We start from the raw sequence: 23,842 nt of genomic DNA, 5'->3' as shown, positions 1-23,842 counted from the left end.
TTAACTCGTAAAAAAGTAACAAAAATGGATATAAACAAATTTTGTATGTGTTTTTTGAGGTTTCTTCGTCTACCCCCCTCCCTCCAAAAAAAATCTGAGTAAAACCCCTCCGAAAAAGAATCCTGGGTACGGCCTTGCCTCTGTCCCTGTCGGGAAACTAATTCCCCATGGATATTGCATATGAAATTCATTTGCTATCCTTCGATATGATCATCCTTCACGTCCACTGAAAAGCACAATCTCAACTCTTCTTTTGTTGCAGAGCCGTAATTAATCTGTAACTGTAAGAAAACGAAATAATTGAACAAGAAATTTTTAATTAAAGGAAAATGTGGATGCATCCTATTTATACAGGCTTTACGGACACCCTTAGCTATATAATAATTTTTTCTACATTCAAACTGTCAAAAGCAATGAAAAAAAAACACCATAGCTGCCCTTTCATCAATTGAAATATTGTCTTCTTTTCAATAGATTTATGCATGCTTAAAGCTAATGACCTTTAGAACTCTGAATCTAGGTAACAACTAATAAAAATTGAGGTGAAAAGAAAATATAAACATTCATCTTTAGCCAAATATTGTCAATCTATTTAAATTCAATGGCAGGTAAACACTTCAGTCCAATCATTTTGTGGCACTGGCAACGTGAGTTTTTTCCGTGACCACGCATAATTATTAAAGTAAAAAAGTATCGTTCCAGTTTCTTCTCATGTTTTTACTTTTTATTAAGAAATAATGTTAATTTTAGTTAAATAAAGAGGAATTTACTGCTGTAGCAAGTTGTTGTTATTCCTTAACTTGATTTGACAAGGAAGGAATCATTCTTTAATAAAGCAAGAAAAGTTTGCCTATTCTTCTTTAAAATAAACTTAACTTCTTTATAGAGAGGTTTCCACGTACTAGGCCCCGAAAATCATGTAGGGCAGCCGGTCCTGGTTCCTTTTCGATGAGAGACGATAAAATTAATTGCATGACGCGTTTCATAATGACGAGAAGACCTATCCTCACTAAAATAATTACGAGAAACCTCAGTACTTGTATTCCCGTTGCTGACCTTCATTTTTTACAAGTTGTAGTGTTATGCATACTTTCAATACCCACCAATAAGATGTATAGTTTTATTTTTAGGAACATGAATACCTCAATTTTCACATAAAAATTACATGCCCATGCATGCAGCCATGCGAAATATATGGGTGAATCAAAGCCTTGTATAAAAGCAATAAGACTCTCGAGGAGCAAAAATTGAGCAAGGAATTTGATTGAATAAATTGAAAGTGAGGAATGAATTGGAATGATGCTTTCTTAAAGTACCAAGGACATCGCAATTAAAACATTTCTTGCCCCCTGGCCCAGTGGTGGTTCTGGCCTCTCTTGCGCCCGGACAAAATCTTTTATTACCACCATATCTCCTTCTTGTCTCCAAAAATGTTTAGACCCAAGTTTAACACAGTTCTCGTTTATTATGATGAAGATATGGGAAAAGGAAAATTTTCGGATTTGATTTACTTTACTTACTGCCAGCTGCGCCCTCTACTTTATTAGAATAAAAATAAAATAAAAAAAATAAAAACATGTGTATAACGTTATATTATTTATTTGAGATTTTGCGCCCCTAAAGTTTCTGGGCCCAGGGCAAGTGCTCCTCTCTCCCTCCCCCCCCTTTTCCTGGCCCAACTTTAGGTTTATTCATACCCGAAAACCGGGATTTTCTGTGATTTTCTTTTGGTTATTATACAGTTATTGAGATTTTTTCGTTGCGTGAATTCTCTCCAGTGTTGTCACACTGAATCGTAAAAGTAAAAAAGCGGAAGCTTTTATTGTTAAAAAAAGCCCAACAAAACAGTTATAACACCCAATTTATCTACCAGTGCTTGTCGATGAATAGGGCGGTGCTGTCATAATGTTCAACAGGTCTGTTGGACAAATATAGGCTAGTGGAAATACGTAAAAATTACATAATAAAAGTGATATTGATTGAATCAAAAGAAAATAAGTATTTTATGGATGTGTCAATAGTCAACTAAAGGGGAAAATATGACAGAATAGAATAGGTTAATTGGTCCTCCTAAAAAGATGCTTTTGTAGGTAAGTCACTTAACCAATGATTCAAGTCTCGAATAATTCTGATAATGCCCAAATTAAGACATAGCTTAGATTCGTTACTGTGTTTTTCTTTTGCTATAGCAATGAAGAAAGTTATAGTTTCTAGAGCTCTACGATGATATATTTTTTCGCTCATGGTTTTTCACACACGTTCCTTATTTTCAAACTTGGCGCCCGCTAAGCGTAAAACTGCATAGCTGCATATGGAATTCTTTTTCATTAAAGATGAGTTCTTGGGTTTTCCTAGAGGTATGGTTGTGTAAGCTTCTACTTAGCCAATTTAAGGGATCATATTTCATTTTTAGTGTCCTTGGTACTAAAACTAGCCTTAAGGATGGTAGAAAAAAGTAATCGCCATATCATACTTTTCTTAATAGCCTGCCATAAAATTAGACATTGGTTCAAAATGGGTCCATTTTTTTGTATAACTTTCATTCTTATGGATCTAGATTATTTCAGTTTATATTATTTGTCGATTCTCGATTATTACTCCATTTTTGGTCAATCTAGCAAGTGAACTGCATATATGCTATAAATAAAACATTGTTATTAGTTTTTCTTCCTTAAAAAGAAAATAATAACAATGATAATAATAACATTATAAATAATAATAATAACAAAATAAATCACTTTTCTTCCTTTTTCTTCTTTAGAAAGATACGCAGAGATCCTTGACCTTCTTCGAGAACTTCAAGAACACCTGAAACGTCAGGGTAAAAAATCACTTCCGACAGTGCGGCTTGGGGGTATAGGCATGCCTTCACTTAATGCCTCTCCACTACCACCTACATTGTGTGGACCTGATTCCCTTGCTGCTGAGTTGGCATTTTCGAGTTTAGACTCCGAAAGCAGTGTAGATAGCGGAATTTCTGCGCGGTCTAGAAAAGGGTATGTATTCTGCTGTGAAATATTTATACTTTGCGAATTTCTGTCATTTGAAGATGATTGTCTAGACCAAGAGAAAAAAAAACACAAGTATATAGCAAGAAATTAAAATGAGAAATACCGAACTTTAAGGTTTTGATTGTACAAAAGGCATGAAATTTTAATAAAGGTAGACATAGAGGTGGAATTTGATGTGTCTTCGTTATCACAAAAAGAAACACAAAAAATACACACTTCTTCGAGAGAAAGAAGAAGAAGAGTTGATAGGGACGGAATCACCTCTGATAGGGGCTGGAATCACAGAATAATTTATAAAGTATTAGGATAGCCCGCTACTAAAAGCTCATATCTTTTTTACATTTGTCATACTCGTTAACAACGACGGTGATTGACCTACTGATTGGAATAACTTGTGTTATTCACAATGAGAGGAAGTTGATAGCTTATACTAAATCTCGGTTTCTCACTCTTAACAAACGGGTAAAATGAACTTGTTTTTGGCCTTTGATAAATGACAATGTTGATTTTCAATCAGAAGTTTAAAAAAAAAAAAGTCTTAGTTAGATTTTCAAATGCCACATTCCTAAATTAAGATGAATTTTTTCCCCAAATCACTAATATCAAGAATTAAAAGGATGTTTAGTTTAGGATAATATTTCTGTCTTCCTAGAATATTATTATTATTATTATTCATTTATTGCCCGTCATAAAAGGTACAAAAGGTACTGTAGACGGAGTAATCACTAAAAAAAACAAAAATAAAAAAAAAGAAGGACACAAACACACATTGAAAATTCAAATACATGACAAAAAAAAAACTCTTCATTACATTAATACGAACAATGATGCTAACGAAAGGATGATAAAAGTTTCTTTTAAAACGGGTGAGAGATTTGTTAATACTAATATTATTATTGTTAATAATATTTAAAAAAAAAAGATACATATACGGAAAAACCCCTAAAATGACAAAAAAAATAGAGAGAAAAAAAATCATTACATGCATTACATTAATACAAAAAAACTATTGTGAACAAATTGTTGACCATGGATGATTAAACTTACTTTGAAAACGGGATAGTGGTTTATTAATGCTAATATTAGGGTCACCTAGCTTATACAAATGAATAATTTTACGGTTTCTTGTCCAAGAGAGCAAATGTAGAAGATATTTAGCAAATCTGAAGAAGATTGATCGTAGGTGCTTTTTATCTGTAGATGTAAAGAATTTCCAGAAATAAGCAATGTAAAGCGGATGTGGAAGGGCTGTGGCGTTGTAAATGGATGCTAGAATGTAACGGTTGAAACGTAGTTTGCTTTTTACGATTACAGCGTAAGAAATGCTAATTTTACGCTCAACGTGAGAAATCAGCAAACGACGTGTGTGGCCTATAGATGTGCCAATTGGGAGGCACAGGTATTTAATATGGTCTGAGGGTTTAACAAGAGAACCGTTCATATTTATAAGAGAAGTAGAGGGATTTTGCCAATTGAAAAGAATTACTTTGGATTTCTCATGATTAAAAGACAGACCGATTTTTGAATATTCATCTTTGAGGATTTTGAAATTCTGCTCAATGCGCTGGATTGTACGGCTGAGATTCAGGATGTCATCAGCACAACAAATAAGAGACATATCGATTCTCCCAAGAATGCATGAAGAAAGACACTTTGCCTGAGCTTCCAGGACACTATTATTGAACAGGGTTGGGGAAGTGATAGCTCCCTGTCTAGTCCCTTTCTTAACGAGGATGGGGTACTGAGGATTCACAAGTATATTCGAGGGATTCGAAGAGTTTGGCCTCACACGAGAATTAATGCAATTATATTGGGATTGATGAAGAGCCGAACTGCAGGGGAAAACGGGATGGGAGTTTTAAACGCACGCTTAGATTCCTATATAAATCTCTGAGAACACGGACAACTGATGGATTTACACCTTGCCTTGCGATGTGAAGAAGCATGAGCGAATTAATTAAGGGATCAAACGCACGTTTAATGTCATGTTCGGCGAGGATAAATACTTTCAATCATATTTTCTCTCGAAGATTCAGCGTCGGCGAGGGCAGTAAAAACTGCTGTAAGAGCATGAGAACAGCCTGATTAGCCTGAAAACCAAACTGATATGGGGGAACGTAACATTTCTGTCTTAACTCATCAAGAAAAAGAAGCTCGAAAAGTTTGCATGTCGTAGTAGAGACGGTGATGGGACGGAAAGAGGAACATTACAGCTCAGATTTCCCTTTTTTGGGAATCGGAGTCAGATCACCAATGCAGAACGACGATGGAACAATACCTGTAACAAATATCATTTGCATGAGAAGGATGAGGTGACGCACCAATAGGTAACTTCTATTACTGATGTGTAGAGTGCTTACCTTATCTATCCCTCAAGACACTTTCTTTTTAAGTTGGGATATGGTTCTTATAACAGCGCCACAAGCAACAACAAAATCAAGGTCAACAGATTCATTAATGAATTTGCAGAGCTCGTCACAAAATTGTAACTCTAAGACAGGATCAGGCTCGGAAAATTCATTTGAAAAATGGAATATCCCCTCGGACAAAGGAATGCCATTCGGGTCTGGCAAATTGGAGGAAATAGTACGAGGTAATTGCTACCACAGTAGATCAGGTGAATTCCTGACCTTCTTGGAATAAAGTGTCTGTATTTTGGATCGATGAAGGGCAAGTTCCTTAGTAAAACATTTTTTTTACAATTTTCTCAGTTCATTGACTATTCCTTGACGGGGGCATAGGCAATCTCTCCATAACTTGTACCAAAATTTAGCACGGTCACAAGCTTCAGACAGCGCTAGATTTCCTGACCACCCGGGAACTTGGGTACCAACACGTATTTTTTTAAGAGGAACTGCCCTTTTTTCAGCACACAAAAGTGTATGGCAGATTTCTGTGGAATAGATATCAAGAGTTAATCTAACCTCATTAATGTCTTTATTAGAAGACTTTTGTAGAAGATGAAATGGATCCCGGATCTTGTTTAGGATACTATCTGAACTTTCAATGAACTGAGATGTGTCAATTTTATTCAGAATATCGTGATTATGAAGTATAATTTCAAGAATAGGTCTTTTTTTATAAGACCACCATTAATGTTCCAAGATAGAAAACGAATATCCATTTATCTACTTAGCTGCCCGTTTATCAGTTTGAGCGTTGCCAGGGCATTTTATTCTGTAACAGGTGTGATTAGACACTTTACATGTAATGCAAAACATGTTCCGAACACATGGATTATCCCTGGTGGAAGAGTACTCCGTGGAACCACAGCGAGAGCACAGTTCTGCGTTCAAAGAAATGTCTTTGAAATATGCAAAGAAATGGTCTAGAACAGCTTCAATACATATTTATCAACGAATCATACTTCATTTATTAATCATAGAACAAACCTTTGCTTCAGTATGCACTCAGGGATAACAGTAAAAAATGTTTTGCGTTTTGCCTGGGGGAGGTGGCTATTTCACAGCACACGCTTTTTATATAACTTTCAATGGATAAGCAGTATTGCCAGATATTTGATGTTTTTGGGTCACTAAAAATAACAGAATTTAGAGTGTAACTCACATTTTCAGAATTTTGATGGAAAGGGGAAACAAGGTTCGTATGCTTTTTTGGGGGGAAGATTTTTTGTTCGAAGATAGAAATGAGAACCGAAAGTATATAATCTATTGTAAAGGAAGATAATTTTTCCTCGTCATTACACACTGGTATAGAAGAATAAATTGGATTTACAACATTTTCTGGAATTTTTTTGTTATAAATACAACATGGCTGCAGCGGTCGCTGCAGCCTAGTAAAGAACGAAGTTCAGCCCATAGTAACCAAAAATTTTTAACACTTTTTGAAAAAAATGTATTATAAACAACCTTACTAGTGTGGTTTGTTTAAATCAGAATTAAACTGACATTAAAATCTGATATAACTCCAATGGATCTATAAACAAATAGGGCATTAATCCGTGTAAGGATCAAAAACCCTAAAACGACAGGGTTGTAATCTGATGTAAATCCAAAGGATCAATAAACAAATAGGGCCATAATCCGTGTAAGGATCAAATAGTCTAAAATGGCAGGATTGTAATCTGATGTAAATCCAAAGGATCAATAAACAAATCGGGCCATAATCCGTGTAAAGTGGTTTATATCAAATAGCCTAAAACGACAGGGTTTATGTTACATTTTAATGAAGGTTCTTTCTATGTGAAATTTTTCACATCGCGTCGGATAGTGCAAGTTAAAATAATTTTTGGAATCTAGTTCGAAAAGTTTTGTCTAAAGGAAACATCCTTATTCTGTTTACATAAATATTTGATGTAAGAATAAATATTACAGTACGCCCTTGCTTGTTTGCATACTTGTACATGTAGCTCAATGAAGTTCTGTGAAAAAGAAGTTTAAAGTTTATTTCTAAGTATTATCCACTTTTGATTTCTTTTTTTTTTCTGAAGTTGGTCAAGGTGATGTTTTTATCATTTCTATAAGAAATGATAAAAAACCAAGGTTGGTGCAGTCATTTCTATAGTTTTTCTGTCCTTTATTAATTATCTTTTCTACTCGACATTGGGGTTCTTGATTTTTGTGAGTAAAAAGAATAAATGAATAAAATAGTGCTTACAAAATTTTATTGCATACCGTATACTCTTTTCTATTGGACTCTATGTGACATAATCATGAAACAAGCTCCTAATTTTTTAAATTAGGATTAATTTAATTAATTAATTTAGCAAGCTCCTAAAAATCTTCTTTTTTTCTTTTCCTGGAGATTTGACATTTTTCCACATCCGAGATATCCTGGCGAGGACAGCGATATATGGTCCTTCATTTTGGTTTAAAGTACATAAATGTATGTTTGGCAGTCCTTGAGCTATAAATATTGAAACATCACCCCCCCCTCCACTTCCTAAGCTGATCTCCCCAACAACAGGGGTGAATTTGCCTCTATAAGTGAACCATCGGATTTAGAAGAGGAATCGTTCTCACTCTCGAACTTATTTTTGAAAAAAATATCAAATATGTTCTTTCGTTTTGGATGATGATACCTCTTGCGAGGAAACCAATGCTAGAAAGCTGTCAACCAGTCAAAAGTAGGAAAATTAGCGGACGGAGAAAAAAAGCTCAAAACCCTAACCTGCTGAAATTGATTCTTCGTTGGACTTTTTTTTGTACAAAATTATCAATCTTATTTTTAGCTTTTCAGTAAGTTTACAGTCGAATTTTCTTTTTAGGAGGGATTTCAAATGTACCTTCTTTCAGTTTCTTTTAGAGATAAATAAATAGACTATAGTTTCAAGAAGACTATAGTTTCTTTTACAAACATCAACGAAAATGGCCATTATAAAAAGTAGCTGAGAAAAAATATCACTAAACCACGTGCAAGTGTTAAACCGCTGGAGTTGTCCACACTGGTCTGAACTTGCCTGAAATTTACAAGAAAAAGGGTTGACTGCATGAAAAGGACCCTCAAAATTTTGAACAATGACTTTTACGTGCAGTGAATTACGTGCAGACTTTGACTCACGTAATTCTAAGTTTTGAGTACTTCCTGGTATTAGCTAATTAAAATTTCACAGATAGGGGTCTTGATTACCTCTGCTACCATTCATATGTACCAAAAAGCAATAGGCCAAAAAATTATATATAATATCATTCCTTTGACCCTAATCAGGCACGTACATAGGAGAGGCCTTAAACCCTGTGCCTTCTCCCTAGTTCTATGGCTATCTACATTAGTTCTGCCCTAGGATGGATGGATGGATGATAGACCATCTATCAACACGTGGAAATGACATAATTTTTATACAATCCTGAAAAAGACTTATGCCAGCTTTGCCTTTCGCTCAAACTATCTGCCTTGGTTTTGTTTCCAATGGGCCCAGTGGCTTGATGCCAACTTGATAAAAAAAAAATCCAAATCGATTTTTTTCTATTTTTAGCTCTTAAGTTGTTGTTTTTTCTCCTCCACCTCCCGAAACAATGTTGTGTGTGCTTGGCTCCAATTCACATCATCATTTGACATAATGGCTTGTTAGTCAAGAATTAACACTAGCAATCTAATATACTAAGTAAAGAGGTCTAGACTAGTTTTAGTAAAGGTGGCTGTATGTAGAGGGGAGGTGTTTTAGCCCTCCATCCCCGCTCAATTAACGAAAAATATACAAAAAGTATATAATTTTATAATATTTAGAAAATATAAGGCTCTTCTGAGGCCCCCTTCTTTTAAATCCTTTGCAGTTATACGTTTTTCTTCTCCTCCTTTGAAAAAATTTGCGAGGATGCCGTGTACCTGATTACCTCTACTTCATCTCTTCCAACTGTGTAATCAGACCCCGATGACATCTATCATATTTTGGTGTTGAAACTAAATCATATCTTGTAAGCATAGAAATAGAGCTATTTAAGTTTTGGTAGAAGATTTGAAACGTCAGCTGGTATATATCAAAATGTTTCTTCTTCCTCTTGGACTTCATTGGTCCAAAGTGCTCATCTTTGGGACCCAATTTGGTTACCAGTAAGTATTGGTTGGAGGGGTGGGCGTGGCCCTAATCAATTTTTTGTCCTCAGCCCCCTCGAATTTATAATCTTATAAATCCTCTGTCCCTAACCAGGAAATAAGCTAGTATAGCCTTGATAAAAGAATAAAAACATCAACTTGCATTATTATGTCAAAATATTTTCTTTTCCTCTTGGACATTATCGGTCCAACGTGATGATATTTAGAAATTTAAGTCCAGCTAAGCACATGTGTGAACGGGGCTTAAGAGTTGGTTAAAGACCAAATTAAGAACCATTCTCCCTGGCTTTTTTCTCTTCCTATTGTTACAATGGGTTTTGTCTTTTTTTTAGGCCGCATTTACAGCGTCTTTTTGACACAGTTCGATGCGTGAACAGGGCCCAGGAAGCATCTCTTCGATCACCTTTCAATTCAGGCTTATCATCCTCAGTCCTATCTAGTCCTCGCCTAGCGACCGGTAAGTCGAATGTCAAAATGTAGTATGGCGTATGCAGGGCCGTATCTGGATTTTTTTTTTTTGGGGGGGGGGGTACAAAAAAAATTCAAAAAATGCATCAAAAATGTTTTATATTTATCTTTGTTTCGTTTTTACGAGTCGGACAAACATTTTGGGGGGTTGGGGTTGGAACTTCTTGGGAGGGTTCAAAGAGGGAGGCTTTGAGTAGATCGGGATGGAGAATGAGTGTACCTAGCTGTGTTGGCCTCGGGTGGCTTCGTGCTGCAGTGAGCTGTTAGTATTAGTAGTATTTACTGTATTTTCTATTCTTTGTCTTTTTTGGCCTTTACCCCTTTTCGTTGCTAAAACTTGTATTTTCAAATAAAGTTTAAATAAGGCTCATCAGATGTTCTATCTGATGAACAACTAATATTAATAATATCTTATCTCTCTTATTTTACTTTTTTTAAATGAAAATCAGAGAATTAAAAAATGTGGTCGCGCAAGCCCACCTCTCTTTTTATAGTGCACATTAGCCACAAGGAAAACAGCCTTTTCGTTTCAAATGGTTTAAAATAAGTTTTTTTTTCAGTAACTAATTTTATGAACGTACAAGGGAATTCTTCTGTTCTAGTATGGGGATTCGTCAAAAATACCAAACATAAGCATAGTGTAAGACAACTATAGAAAAGTAAGGGGAAATAGTGAAAATCATGAAGTTGGTATACATTTTACAATCATAAAGTTTGGGTACTTTATTAGTTAACTTTCTATCACAAGAAGTTCATTAGTTATATAAAAGGCCTTTTCTGGCAAACGTACTGCTGATAACAATCGCCAGAACAGATTTGTTTATCAATGATTATGGATCAGTGTTAATTTTTGCGAGAACACAAATGTTTATTATTGATGGGAACAAGAAGAAATATTCTCAAAACCAATTGAACATTGTTTTAGTATCTTTTGTTAGACACATGGTTAGTCTTGTATTTTTTTTAGTGTTCTAGGCTCTAGGCCTTGGAAGGAGGGGTTGGCAGCCCCCCCCCCCCAGTTTTTCTGACATATGGCTTTAAATTCCTTTGTTTATATAAAAGGAAGCTTGTGGTATATCTTGCCCCCCTCCATATTATGAGGTCTGAAATCGCTACTGTTTATATAGCTTTGTACTGTCTTATCAAATTCTGAAAGTTACACAATACAGTTTCGTCAGTGCCCTTTCCAAAGGAAAGGGGTAGATAGTCAAAAGAAATTAACTTCTCATGTCTTATTTTAGGTAAGAGATCGAGCTATTCAGGGGCGGATAAAGAATTAATGTTTGAGTGGGGCACCGATGAAACTTGGCTCCTCCATTGTTTTTTTCTTTGCCCCGCCACTTCTGTAATTAGTATAGATTCTGACCTTCTGGGGGGTTCGCGTGCCCTTAAAACTCCACTCTGGATCGGCCCCTGAAGCTAATGGTAGATATAGCAGCCTTTTTGGCAGAGTAACGTTTTCTCATTTTTTTTTTTTTTCATCTTAAATTGTAAGAACAAAAGCAAATATCCCGCATAATATTCATTCTTGAAATCTCCGCTTAATGTGACCAAGATGTGATTTCAATTATGGGTTGTTTTAGTCCGAAGTGTTGATGAACAAAACCTTTTTTGCTTGCCAGAGCGCAATTGTTTATTAACAATATTTATGCAAACATGTTGCTGATAAAGAATATCGCTAGAAAAAAGCGATATACAATATCGCTAGGTCAAATCAAGCGGGGAATTTCAAGAATGAATATTAAGCGGGATATTTGCTTTTGTTCTTGTAATTTTAGATAAAAAAAAAGAAAAGAAAAAAAGTTACTCTACCACAAAGGTTGTTATATCTACCATTAGCTTCAGGCGCCGATCCAAAGTGGGGTTTAAGGGCACGTGAACCAGGGGCGGATCCCGAGTTTTTTTAAGGGGGGCGCAGAATAGGTTGATCCGATAAACTCGCGTTAGGAGGTTTAGGAGGTGCGTTAGGAGGCGTGCGCCCCCTCGCCCCCCTGGATCCGCCACTGACCTGAACCCCCCGAGAAGGTCAGAATCTATACTAATTACAGGAGCGGAGGGGCAAAAAAGAAGGACGAAAGAGCTGAGGTTGGATGGCATATTATGTCATCCACCTCTGGTCTAGCCACGTTCGTTTGAACTCATGGATCTGAGCGATCTTCATCTGGACCATCAAAAAACTTCTGGACTATCTTAGTCCAATGAGTATGGGTAATTTACAAGAGTGGAAACTGGCGCAAGTGCCGGTAAAAAAAAACTCTCAAGGTCATCTGGCGTTTGGCGAAACCTGGCATTTTGGATTGTAAAAATTATAATAATTAATTTGATTTTTGTAGTAGGTAAAATTAGTTTAGTAAGAAGTGCCTGATCTCACGTCCTGACAGAAAAATGATTACGAAACTTGAAAAACATTCCAAATGCCGCCAAACGCTAGATGGCGTTGTATTTTTGCCAACACTAGTGCCAGTTCCCACTCTTATAAGTTCCCCGTACTCTTGACCTGTAACTTATTGTTAAAGCACCACTCCTTAAAGGATTCAATAAAGAATCATAATTTTCAGGTTTTCCTTCACTAAGCACCCTGGTAGTTACCCCCGAGATCAAATTGGAAGAAGTGGATGCGAACGACCCCGTGGACGAAAACACTTCCATTATTGAAGACTATCCGTAAGTAGCTTCAAAATTAAGGCAATTATCACAATAGCTTTGTGGGTAAATATAAGGGTTCCCAGGTTAATAACATGCTTTATCTTTATTCTTTGTCTCCTTTTGAATCTTGCGGCCGAGAAAAGAATTTATAATAATCCCTTGGCAATTCTGCTTTTGATATACTCTGGGCAGGTAGTGTCATGCAGAGTAGTATATCTAAGGGACAGAAGGTTTTCTCCCTCTTGTAAAAACTCGTTTTAAATAAAAAAAATCGCCTCAACCATAAGCCGTATCTATGGGGGGGGGGGAGTTTAAGGGGATTGAGGTCCCCGAAATTTTTTTATAACACGTAAAAACGTAACAAATACATATAAACAAATTTTGATGTGTTTTTTAAAGTTTTTAGTATCCACCGCCCCCCCCCCCAAACAAAAATCCTAGCTACGGCCTTGTCCTAACCCCTTCTACTATATACCTAGTTATGGAATTAGGCCTTAACAAAGATAAAAAATGTAGATGTTTAAAACAATAAAATCACTTTTTCTCTCCCTCTTTATTTTCAATAGAAGGCTGGTTAAGTGCTAAGTCATAGGCATAAGAAAAGCTCCAAAGTAAAGGCTTATGCGCACTTGTCCCTTCATGATTATCTTGTCTGATTTTTCCGTTGGTAGATTTTTTTTTATTATTCGTTTTTTTTCTTATTGCGTGTAAACTTTTTTTGTATTTTTGTGTTCTACCTAAAAATCAACTTAAATATCTTCAATAAAAAGTATAGTTAAGCAACCGTGGCCGAGTGGTTAAGGCGTTGGACTTGAAATCCAATGGGGTCTCCCCGCGTAGGTTCGAATCCTGCCGGTTGCGAATTTTTTAGCCATCATATTTGCTGATAACCTGAAATATTCTAATTTAATTTTAGGTATACAGTCGGAAAGTTAAAAACAATTAGACTTTCACTTTTTCATTATAGCATAAGCAATGTGATAGTTCATGTGCGTAGATTATCTCATGCACATTTAAGTAGTGGATTTAGGACGTTTTTTTTTTACCAGCATTTTCGTGGAAAAATACAAGTCTGCGTCCGTTGAAAATTCCAACGCATACGAGGGAAAATTCTCCGGAATAAACTGAATAGCTAATTGTTAAAAGGTCAGCTGCCTTGAAAAACTAATTATTTCTGTAAGATATTGCTGCTTATTTCGCAGCTAAGAAGTTCAAGAGCAGAAGATAGACCAAAATTTGTCTGATTCTTATGATTAAGTCTCAAAACTCATGTGTTAAAACTCATCTTATGTGAGATAAGGTAAGGGTGGTTGCAATTTTTTCGCATCATGCCTGTGATTTTCTATGTATTTTTCTGCCCTTTCCCGAAAATTAAACGCGTAGTTCGAATTGCGTTTTTCGCCACTCGTAAATTGTGGGAACTAAGGATTTAATTCCAAATGAAAATTTGTTGTCAATATAGCCTAAACACAGATACCACAAACTGATGAGGCCAATTTCTTTGGTATTTATTTGAATAAGAAACGTTTTTCAATAAAGAGGCTTTTCAAAGAAAAGCGAAGAGCCAAAATAAAACCCAAGACGAGTAGAAATAAAGTCATATGACAATTGAAACTTTAAACGAACAGAAATTAGTTTCAATGAAAAGATGAAATCCAAAACACACAGAAATGGAAATGTTATCGTATTATACATAAACATAATAGATACTGCTATAGATGAATAAATGAAAACCAACAAAAATTGAAATGAATAACTAAATCAAGCTTAAAACGAAGGGAAATTACCACAACCAGGAGCAAGGCTAACGCTCCTGAGCCTTTTAAAGGCCAGAGTGTCATTTGCTCTTCTCTGATTCGCCCTAAGTATTGATGTAACCACATTTTTCCCAAAATGTATTGGCCTTGTTTAGGTCCCTTTGTTCCATTCTACTTACCCTGAAAATTTTACTACAATCAGAGAAGAACAGTGTTTAGTGCATTTTGAAGAATCAATACAATCTACATTTTTCGAAGCATTCTTTTCCTCTTATGATTATTTGGCCCAGCATACATTCAGAGTAAGTAGCTTGCCGATCAGAGGCAAAACACATTTGGGTCTATTTTGGATGTTAAAAAATCAACGCAACAGTTCGCTTGCATACGTTTTGTCTTCATTGAGACCTTCCATGTCTCTGTGTACATGCCCTGTAAGGCTAAGCCTATTCGAGAAAACAAAACCTGTTGGTTCTGTATAGATACAAACAACCCTCCAAATGTTTTTTTTTCATTAAGGTCTACGTGCCCTATAAGTTACAAACCTATGGGAGACAGAAAAATTGGGCCCATTTTCGAGTATGAAAAACCGATGCAGCCAAAATAAGTTCCAACTTTGCTTTCTGCATAGAAGCCACCTAACCAAGAAATTGATGAATGTCATTTTTAAGTTGATTGGACAGGTGAAACATGAGATCAGAACCACGCATGTTCTGACACCACATCCCCTTCCTTCCAAATACAAAGTATGAAGTCCCCTTTATCCCCTCCCCCCGATACCCGAAAAATTTCAATTTGATTATCATCTATCGTCCCCAGGATGTTACAGAAATACCATTTTGGTATACCATTTTGATATATAAGTTTCTTTCTATTTTCTTCTGCCCCTCATCCAAGTCAAAATTCAAAGTCCATTTAAAATTACCACCTCTTGAAAATTCCAACTCGATCCCTTTGGCAGATCCTGAGGAAATGCAAACACGTTATTTTGATGGAATGAATACATTTGATTTCTGATGGTCTGCATCACTGTTTCGCCGGGAATAGGTTCTAGTCCAACAGGGGCTCCCACAGCCAAGAATTTCAAACAGGTTGGAGACCTTATCTTTAGGTGTTTTAACTCTGCCTCTATCCCCGAGTCAAAATTCAATGTTCGCCTGACCTCCCCCTCCCCCCACACTCACACAAGACACTAAATTCATTCATTTTAAGAAATCTCCGTGCCTATTTTTCTCGAGGATATGATGTATCTTATATAGCTAATACAGCCGTTATGTACCTTATAACCAATTATCTATGACTTAATGCAGTTGAAGTCAATCATATATATTTTGATCATATGTATTTGACATCTAAAGGCCGTTTCGATAGACAAACTGAAATTCTCAATTTGAGAATCCGATAATCAGATTCAATTTCTTATTCACAATCTGATCATGGATTTTGGTTTCGATTCGCAAACCGACAATTAGATTCTAGTTTGTATTGCAAAATCAACCACCTTTTTTTGATGAAGGGACCTGGATTTTGGATTCCCACATTGTAAGAAAAATTCAAAACCTTACAATATGTACACAGACGGTCACGTAGAGCTATTAAAACGGGTAATGATCCGTTCCCATAATATTCCATTCTCGGAATTCTCAGTCCTATTTTTGGGTCTTGCGACAAATTATCGCTGTTTCTACCTTATAAGTTTTTCAACCATTTTACACAAGTTTTCTGATTGCTTAAAGTAGTGTTGTAAAATTACCGTAAAATAAAAACTCGGTAAGTGAAATTGGTAAAATTGGTAAAGTAAGGTAAAATTGGTTAAATAATGTAAAATAAGGTACTCCCTAGGAAACACAGGGTAAAATTGGTGTTTTAGAGTTGCCCTGTAGCTACAAGACCAGTTGAGCATTTCTTTTTAAGCATCACTTACAGCTTTTCATGAAATTGTTTCATGATTCTGATTTTTCTAGGCTTAAAAAAGGTAATGTCCCTCCATCTAGAGTTTCATTAATTTAACTAACTTTCTAATTTATCCCTTTAGTAATCTTGTGCCTAGGGTAATACCTCAGCAATTGAACTTTGCCTGATTTCGAACATCCATTTTGAAAAAAAAAAAAATATTAAAAAAAAATCAAATCTACTATTATTTGGCGAGTAAAATCATATTATTCATTTTTTCTTCATTTAAACCTAGGAAATATTACACTAACAGCCTTGCATATTTAAATGGCCGTATTCAGCCACACTCCTCATATCATATACATGTTATTTTTCATTTACTTATAAAAGTACCGAATACAATTAAAAAAGAGGTTTGTAAAACTTTGATGACTTTAATTAACTAAGCACTCGATCATAAGAGCGGAATTTTCACATCAAAGTTGCAGCCAATTTTCCCAAATCAAGGGATAATGACAGTGAAAACTGAAAAATGGGTCATATATTACCATAAAGGCAAAGAAACGGACCTGTAAAGAAAAGAAGACTGACCTGTTTCTCTGGATACTTCCAGAGAATTATGCAGGCTTATCTTAATTTTGACAATGTTTTTCCGGAAACTAAATTTCAGCTGGGGGGGCAAACTTAGGTCGGGGGGGGGCAAAACTAGGTCTGGGGGGGCAAACTTGGGTATGGAAAGGGCAGTTACTCTCCCCCCCTTTAATATTTGATTTGAACAACTTTAATATTTGAAGCAAATGGCTTCCCACAAGCTAAGTCAATCACTAAGCAGAGGATTCTTGCCCAATCTAATTGATGAATAGTTTTTCATTTATTCTGGCTTGGTTTTTTGGTTTGTTTGATTAAGTCTTTCTTCAGCTTAATTATAGTTAATTCAAAAGATTAGTTTTCCTTCTTTTTTTGAACACTGTAAGACAGCTGGCGCAATAGTCCCTGACGATATATCTGCCTCTATCATTTTAGATTCTTTTTTTGTCCGCTGACTGACATTACCCTCATTTTCTCGGCTATTTGGTTTTATCATTTTTTTCTTGTTTGTCATATGTCAATCCTGCTTCTAGCCTTTTCTGTCTTTAACAGTTCATAGAACTAATGTAATTTATTTCAGCTAATATTTCACCATTTTAAAATTATAATTACCTATACTATAATACACTTTATCGCCCTGATAACAAGAGACCTAAGTCAGCAAAATCACATTCAATCTTTTTTCTGCCAGCCTCTTCGCGCTTTTGTGCTGTGAAAATTGCAAGGCGTCATAAAATATGTAAAATACCCGTAAAATACATAAATTACGTCAAATACATAAATTACATAAAAGGGGTAAAATACCAATTTTATGGGGGCCGTAAAATTACGGTAAAATACGTAAAATACCGAATTTTACCGTGACCAATTTTACCAGTTACAAAACTACTTTTAAGGTATATTGTTTTTGGAAATCCTGCCTTCTCGGTGGTAACTGACCATATACAAAAAAGTCCCTTTTTATAAGTACAAAAAAAAATCCAAGGTCACGGGGCAAAAAAAGGCAAAACAAAAAAACAGAAACTTTTGTTTCGATTGGTCCAAAACTTATATATTCAAGTCCTCGTAGTAAGAAAACCCCACTGCAGAAGGAAAAAAAATTGAAAAAAAGCTTTCCAACGAAACAGGACCCAGTAAAGGGACAGAAAAAGGCAGAAAAAATTCTCTGGGTACTTCGTTTTGAAAGGGGTCTTCGTAGAAACATAGGAGGGGGCTCATTTGACTTGAATTGAAAGTTCTAGTACCCTTTGTTAAGGACTGAAAGGAATTTGAGGGCAACCAGCCTACCTACCTCCCGTGGTCTTTTCTGCATACTCGCCGTAACCCACCTGACTTTTGAATTTTGACAGTTATTTTGCTCAAAAACCTCGAAGGTCTAAACCTCCAGGGCCGAAATAAACCCCACGGTCATAGGACAATGGTCCTAAGTTGTTTAAATTACCAACTGTTCACAGATACGTTATAATAGAAAAGTTGGCGATGTTTGGTATTGGTTTTCCGATCGGCTTGGAGCTCTTAGGTGTTGTTCGCTAGACCAAGGCTCACAAACCTTCCAAAAATATGTCCTGGAGATGGAACGTGTACCAAGTTCAATCGAAAGGTGCTATGTGCACCAGTGTTTTCAAATTATCTGAAATATTTTGCGAACAGATATGGGGACCAAGTTTAAATTTTTTAAGTCTTAGGGGCGGGGTTAGGAGAACTTAAAATTTTGACGTAGGGGACGAGGCAGAGGTAAATCGAAAACTGCTGTGTGATTATTATATCTTGAGAACGGGTTCAAGGTTAGAACTTAAAGGTATTGCTCGGTTAAGAAAGGAGAAGGACAGGGCAAGGGCAAGGGCAATTCAAATTTTTTTGTTGGAGAGGGTAAGGAGTAGGGGCCCTAAATTGTTTTTTCTTCGATCCAACTAAATATTTTTGCACTATAGGCCTCTATGAGACCTACAATCTGTTCTTGGTGAAGCAGCGAGGACATCAATCAAAATGTGTTGCCAGGTGATCAAAACAACTTATCTACAGTATCCTGGGAACAGATGCTCGATTATGAAGTAATTAAGCCGATTTATAAGTTCACCTCTAGAAAAAGAACAATCATATTTTTTAATCCCAAAAGGATATTTGGCATGTTAGTTTAAAGGTTTCCTCGTGTCATGTAGTTACGCTGACTTGATTTTTAGTGAATATTTATGGTTTTTATCCTTCGGTCTATTTAAACCGTTTCATTCATCACTTGACGAAGTTAGCATTTGGTAAATGCAGAAGATTACATCCTAAAAATTGCTATTTTCAGGTGAGTTGGTTGAAGCTACCCTGCCAGTTAAAGGGGTGGGGTAGATTTATCGTCTTCGAAAGAGTAAAAAGCTTCACACTCGCTTAAAGAATTCTTTAGATAGGCAATTAATTTTTGTGTTTGGGGGGGGGGGTAGGGGGAAAGGGCGCTCTTCCCTAGTTTCCACTAGCTACCCCAGTTTCAGTGATCCTTGCCACCCTGGCGTAGTTAAGTTCTTATACTGTCTGTAAAAATCTGGATTTTACTGATTTTCCTCTAAATGGCATCGTCGCTTTTGGATTAGTGCTTTAAATCAAAAAGCGGAGAAGATTCAAAATTTTTACCCATTACTTCTTTTGATTATGATAAAAATGAAAAAAAATATAAAAATAATTTAGAAACTAAGATACGAGTGTGATTTTCGAGTTGGGAGAAAAAGCGAAGCGCAAGGACAAAGCAGATATTTCGGCAAGGACCTCTACCAAGCCGTCATCAGTGCTAACAAAAAAGGCAGCAATAAAATACTATCCTTTTGAAGTGAACCCTAACTAGCCAGAGAAAACCTCCAGTAATCTTAGAACATATTTACCTTTAGATTCTATTCTGTCAATCATCAGATTAAAGAAATCTCCATAATTTCCTGTGTGGTTTATGAGTTATGTTGTTTACATGATTTATGAGTATGGACAATCTTCTTAAGTTTATTTTAGGATGTATTTCTCTGAAATTGGCCCAATGAAAATTATTTAGTGTTTGATGATAAACTTCTTTGATATTAATCCTTATATTTTGAGAATATCCTTGTGACTGTATAAAGTTAAGACTCAATCAACTACTTTGACGCCAAAACAACTAAAAACTAAAAAAAACTAAAAGTGACTTATCAGATTGGCTTCTGAATGGCTCACTTGCGCTCCTGGAATTTATATGTGTTTTTTAAACTTTTTAGGAAGTATTAAAAGATATCTCCAGAAGGGAGGCCTACAGAACTTGTGAGCCGAAATTTCTAAAATTTTCTTTTGTTGCTTTTTTTCCAAAGTTCTCAAAAGGGGGCTTTGACCAATATCTGGAAAAATCACAAGTTTATTCATAGTAATTGTAAGTCTCATAAAACTGCTGATTTCTAGGAGTACTTCCCGTCCAGGTATACCTGGCACTCCTGGCTCATTTGATCTCACTGTGGCCCTAAGAAGGCTGGATCAAATCACAACTACTCCGTCAGCCTTTACCCCGCCTAGATCTCTCTCCTTAACAACTGCAACAGATACCAGCTGTAGATGGCGAACTCCTGATACTATTATGTCGACAGGCTGTAGTAGTTCAATCCTAAGTGACTCTTCTTGGGGAGTACCTGAAAAATTAAAGGTATAATACTTATGATTCATATTGGGTTTGTGTGTAGGCTTCAGTTGTCTCCCTCGCAATTTAGTTGAATAAAGATTCAAAATGGAAGAAGAAGAACTTTATTTACACTTACTTTTTATTAAATTCGTGTAGCCAAAAAAAAGTTAACGAACAAAAATGTGTGTTGTTACTTTTTTCAAAAAGGACAATAACTTATCCCCCCATGCATGTTTTGCGCGTCCTTGCTTTTTGGCAGTATATCTTTGAATTGCTGCAGTTGACACTTATATTTGAAGAGTTTTCCTATCGTAAATACTACTGCTACTGCTACTATTGTTAACTCATCCCACCACCAAGCTGCCTGACGCCAGCCCAATTGTGCACCCTCCTCTTCCTCCTTACTCCTTACACAACTTCACAGTGGCGCAATTGTCTTAACTTTATTTTTGTTTCTACACCTAGAAAATGGGATAAAACTGTATTTTACATGCATCTTATTGTTTTATATAGGGTCATTCAAGAGAGTAGCTAAAACTACTCTTCGATAACTCCCCTGGAAAACATCTAGCATATCTTTCTCAACCTTTTTAATGGCCATGTTTCAGAGCCGCATTGGGCGCTGTCATTACTGTGTTTTCTAATATCCTAATATTTGTTTTAAGACTTACCTTCCTATTCTTTCAAATAATTTTAAGTGCATAAATAATTTTTACATTTCCTTTCATTTTTACCATCTTTACCAATAATACTACCTAGGGAAGGGAATCTGTCCACTCGTTTAATTTTCTCGTAAGCTAACCTTGCCTCCTCATCCTCATTTTTATTCTTTTTTTTTCAAAAGTTCATAAGTTTATTAATCCACATTCACAAACAAATAAATAGATTAAAGAACGAATTGCGCGCTGGAGAAAACCTATGAAGGTTTGCGATCGCGCGAAAGTCCACGTAACTACTTGCCTATTAATTCAACTATTTACATATACCTCAACTATTTAATTAAAACTATTATAAATAAACCAAAAATAGACAAACTATAATCTATATATATGAAGAAAAAAATATAGATAAATAAATAAATAATTGAATTAAAAATAATAACAGATAAATAAAATATATAAAAAAAAAATAATAATAACAAATCCATTCATCATCACTCATAATACTCAACCTTATTCCTTGCTCAAACGAATTAATCTCGCAGTCTGAACTTCCAAAACCACCAAAAATTCATTCCGTTTGCTAAATTTGTAAACATTCAAATCATACGCGTAATGTAAATCTATGAAAGTTTTATCTGCCTGTTTAATACCATGTTCTTCCATAGCCTTTGCCGTACTCCTTAAGCTTAGTTCACATGTGTTCTTAGCTGGACATCAATTTCTAGCCATCATCGCTATGGACCAATCAGGGCTCTCTATAAAAGGGGAAACAAGTTGTGATTGGCTGAAAATGATTACACCTAGACATTGATGTCTAGCTGAGTGTGCATGTGCATTGGACTTTAGGACAAAGTCCTTCGAATTATCTATTTAATAATTTGCTATATTTGTAAACTTCAGCTCTGTCATAGTTGACCTCGAAGACCTGAAGCTATTCACATCCAAACGAAGTTGTTGTCTTATTGTACAATAGCTTTCATTGTACAATATATTGTACAAAAGAATCAATGTAATCTATTTTGAGAAGGAAGAACAATAGCTTTGTCAGTACTTGTCGTTTGGGCCAATTTGTTTTTGGCTGTTTGCTGGCAACTATGCACTGTGTCAAACTTGGGATTGTTCCGTATATGTATGCGTCCCTCATTGTAATTTGCTTGCGGGATACTCTTGTTATGGTTAAATATAAAGATATGACCTAGCCATAGGCAAACAACAAGATTTTGAATTGGAACAAATCCTATTTTAGAAGCTATCATCACCATTTAGTGTTTCGTGGGAAAGCAAGGTGATAATAACAGCGTATAATATTAGTTGAAAATAGCGCAATGGATCATATTGGGCTTGTAGCACACAATAGACGTCTTCAAAAGTAATAATTCAAGGAATAACTGACAAATGTTTTGGATTCATATTTACTGTTTGAATTAGCCACGACAAGTGCTTCCTTTGCATTTCTATTAGCCATAACAAACACACCCTTGGTTTACACTAATGCTTTTTTTTAACGCAAAATGGCTCGTGCAAAACGGATGCAAGAAAATTGCAGAAGTGTTCACATGGAAACGGTTCATTGTAGCTGTTGAAGCGCGGAAACTTGTAGTGATATGTTTAAATAGCATAGAAATAATAACAGGCTAAATCAAATGCTAGAATCCAAGAATAATATTCAAAAGGATAGCTTGTATTAGGTCAGGCTAACTATGCCTTATTAGTCACATAATTCTTACATTCTGTGTTCATTTCCCTGGGGATTTCTTCCTAGGCCTTGAGGATTAACTTCTTCTTTGAATGGTCATCATATCTTTGTCACTTATTAATGGACGATTTTTGCCAAATATGGTTAGTTCCATAGTTATTTCCATTGTATGAATCAACAAGTTCAAAGTTCAGTTCAAAATAACGGATGCGTTTCTGAACGGCTCAGTTGAAACTATTATGACGGATAAAGTTGCAGTAAAAACTGGATAAAATTTAATGGATCACCCAAAAACGGTGTGAAAGCGGAGCAGTGTGAAGCAAGGGTAGCCTCAACCAATTTTGGCAAAATCAAGCAGAAAAATTTCCGGTCAGATTCGTATCCAGGGAAGGGCGCTTTGAGTTCCTGGAAGTTCCATGATTTTTAACCCCGTTATTTCCTATGATTCTGATATAAATTGCTTGTTTTTGTTTTTTATGGAACAACCCCCCCCCCCCCAGCTCCAATAAATCTCTTCACATGCGTATAGTCCGTGTAAAATCTTTTTTTTACGCGTGAACAATGTTGCAACCAAATAAAGAAACTGCTGGACCTTGTTAAAAAGAACTATCCTTGGATTGCTTTTTGTGTGTTCTTGTTCTTTTTTTCTTAAAATTAAAAAAATGTCTTTCGAGTCAGACTCGTTTCGGGTAGTCTAGTTTTATTTTTTTATTTATCTTTTTTATCTGTTAGTTGACATAGATTATTTATAAACATATTCAGTTTTTTTCCCTTGTATGTATTATTTATTATAGTGCAGTAAAATAGTGCAGTTATAGTGCAGTAAAATAAATACTGCAGTAAAAGTGAAAAAAATTAATCTTTTCTGCTCAAAAACACAAAAAAAGGTTTTTGATGTTCAAGATGTGCACATGAAAACCGTGGTAAATGACTCATCTCTAATACAGGGTTCATCCAGAAGTTGGTTCTACAGGGTGGGAGGAATTTAACTTTTGTGG

The 23,842-nt window shown here is 35.7% G+C and overlaps 1 protein-coding gene and 1 non-coding gene across 2 annotated transcripts in view; both read left to right on the top strand.

Moving 5' to 3' along the window:
• Positions 1–23,842, top strand: part of milt (trafficking kinesin-binding protein milt) — a 132,018-nt gene that overhangs the window by 81,404 nt on the left and 26,772 nt on the right. The window contains exons 7-10 of the mRNA XM_089097572.1: positions 2,762–2,996; positions 9,857–9,981; positions 12,551–12,656; positions 20,273–20,510. Coding sequence (XP_088953698.1) covers positions 2,762–2,996; positions 9,857–9,981; positions 12,551–12,656; positions 20,273–20,510 — 704 coding nt within the window. The remainder of the gene's footprint in view (positions 1–2,761; positions 2,997–9,856; positions 9,982–12,550; positions 12,657–20,272; positions 20,511–23,842) is intronic.
• On the top strand, positions 13,418–13,499 carry TRNAS-UGA (transfer RNA serine (anticodon UGA)). The gene has a single exon. It is a non-coding gene; the product is annotated as a tRNA-Ser (tRNA).

This window comes from Artemia sp. Qi Xiang Cuo, chromosome 12, assembly GCF_049724085.1.
Source record: "Artemia sp. Qi Xiang Cuo chromosome 12, ASM4972408v1, whole genome shotgun sequence".
NCBI classification, from domain to species: Eukaryota; Metazoa; Arthropoda; class Branchiopoda; order Anostraca; family Artemiidae; genus Artemia; species Artemia sp. Qi Xiang Cuo.
This window is presented reverse-complemented; position numbering and strand designations above follow the sequence as displayed.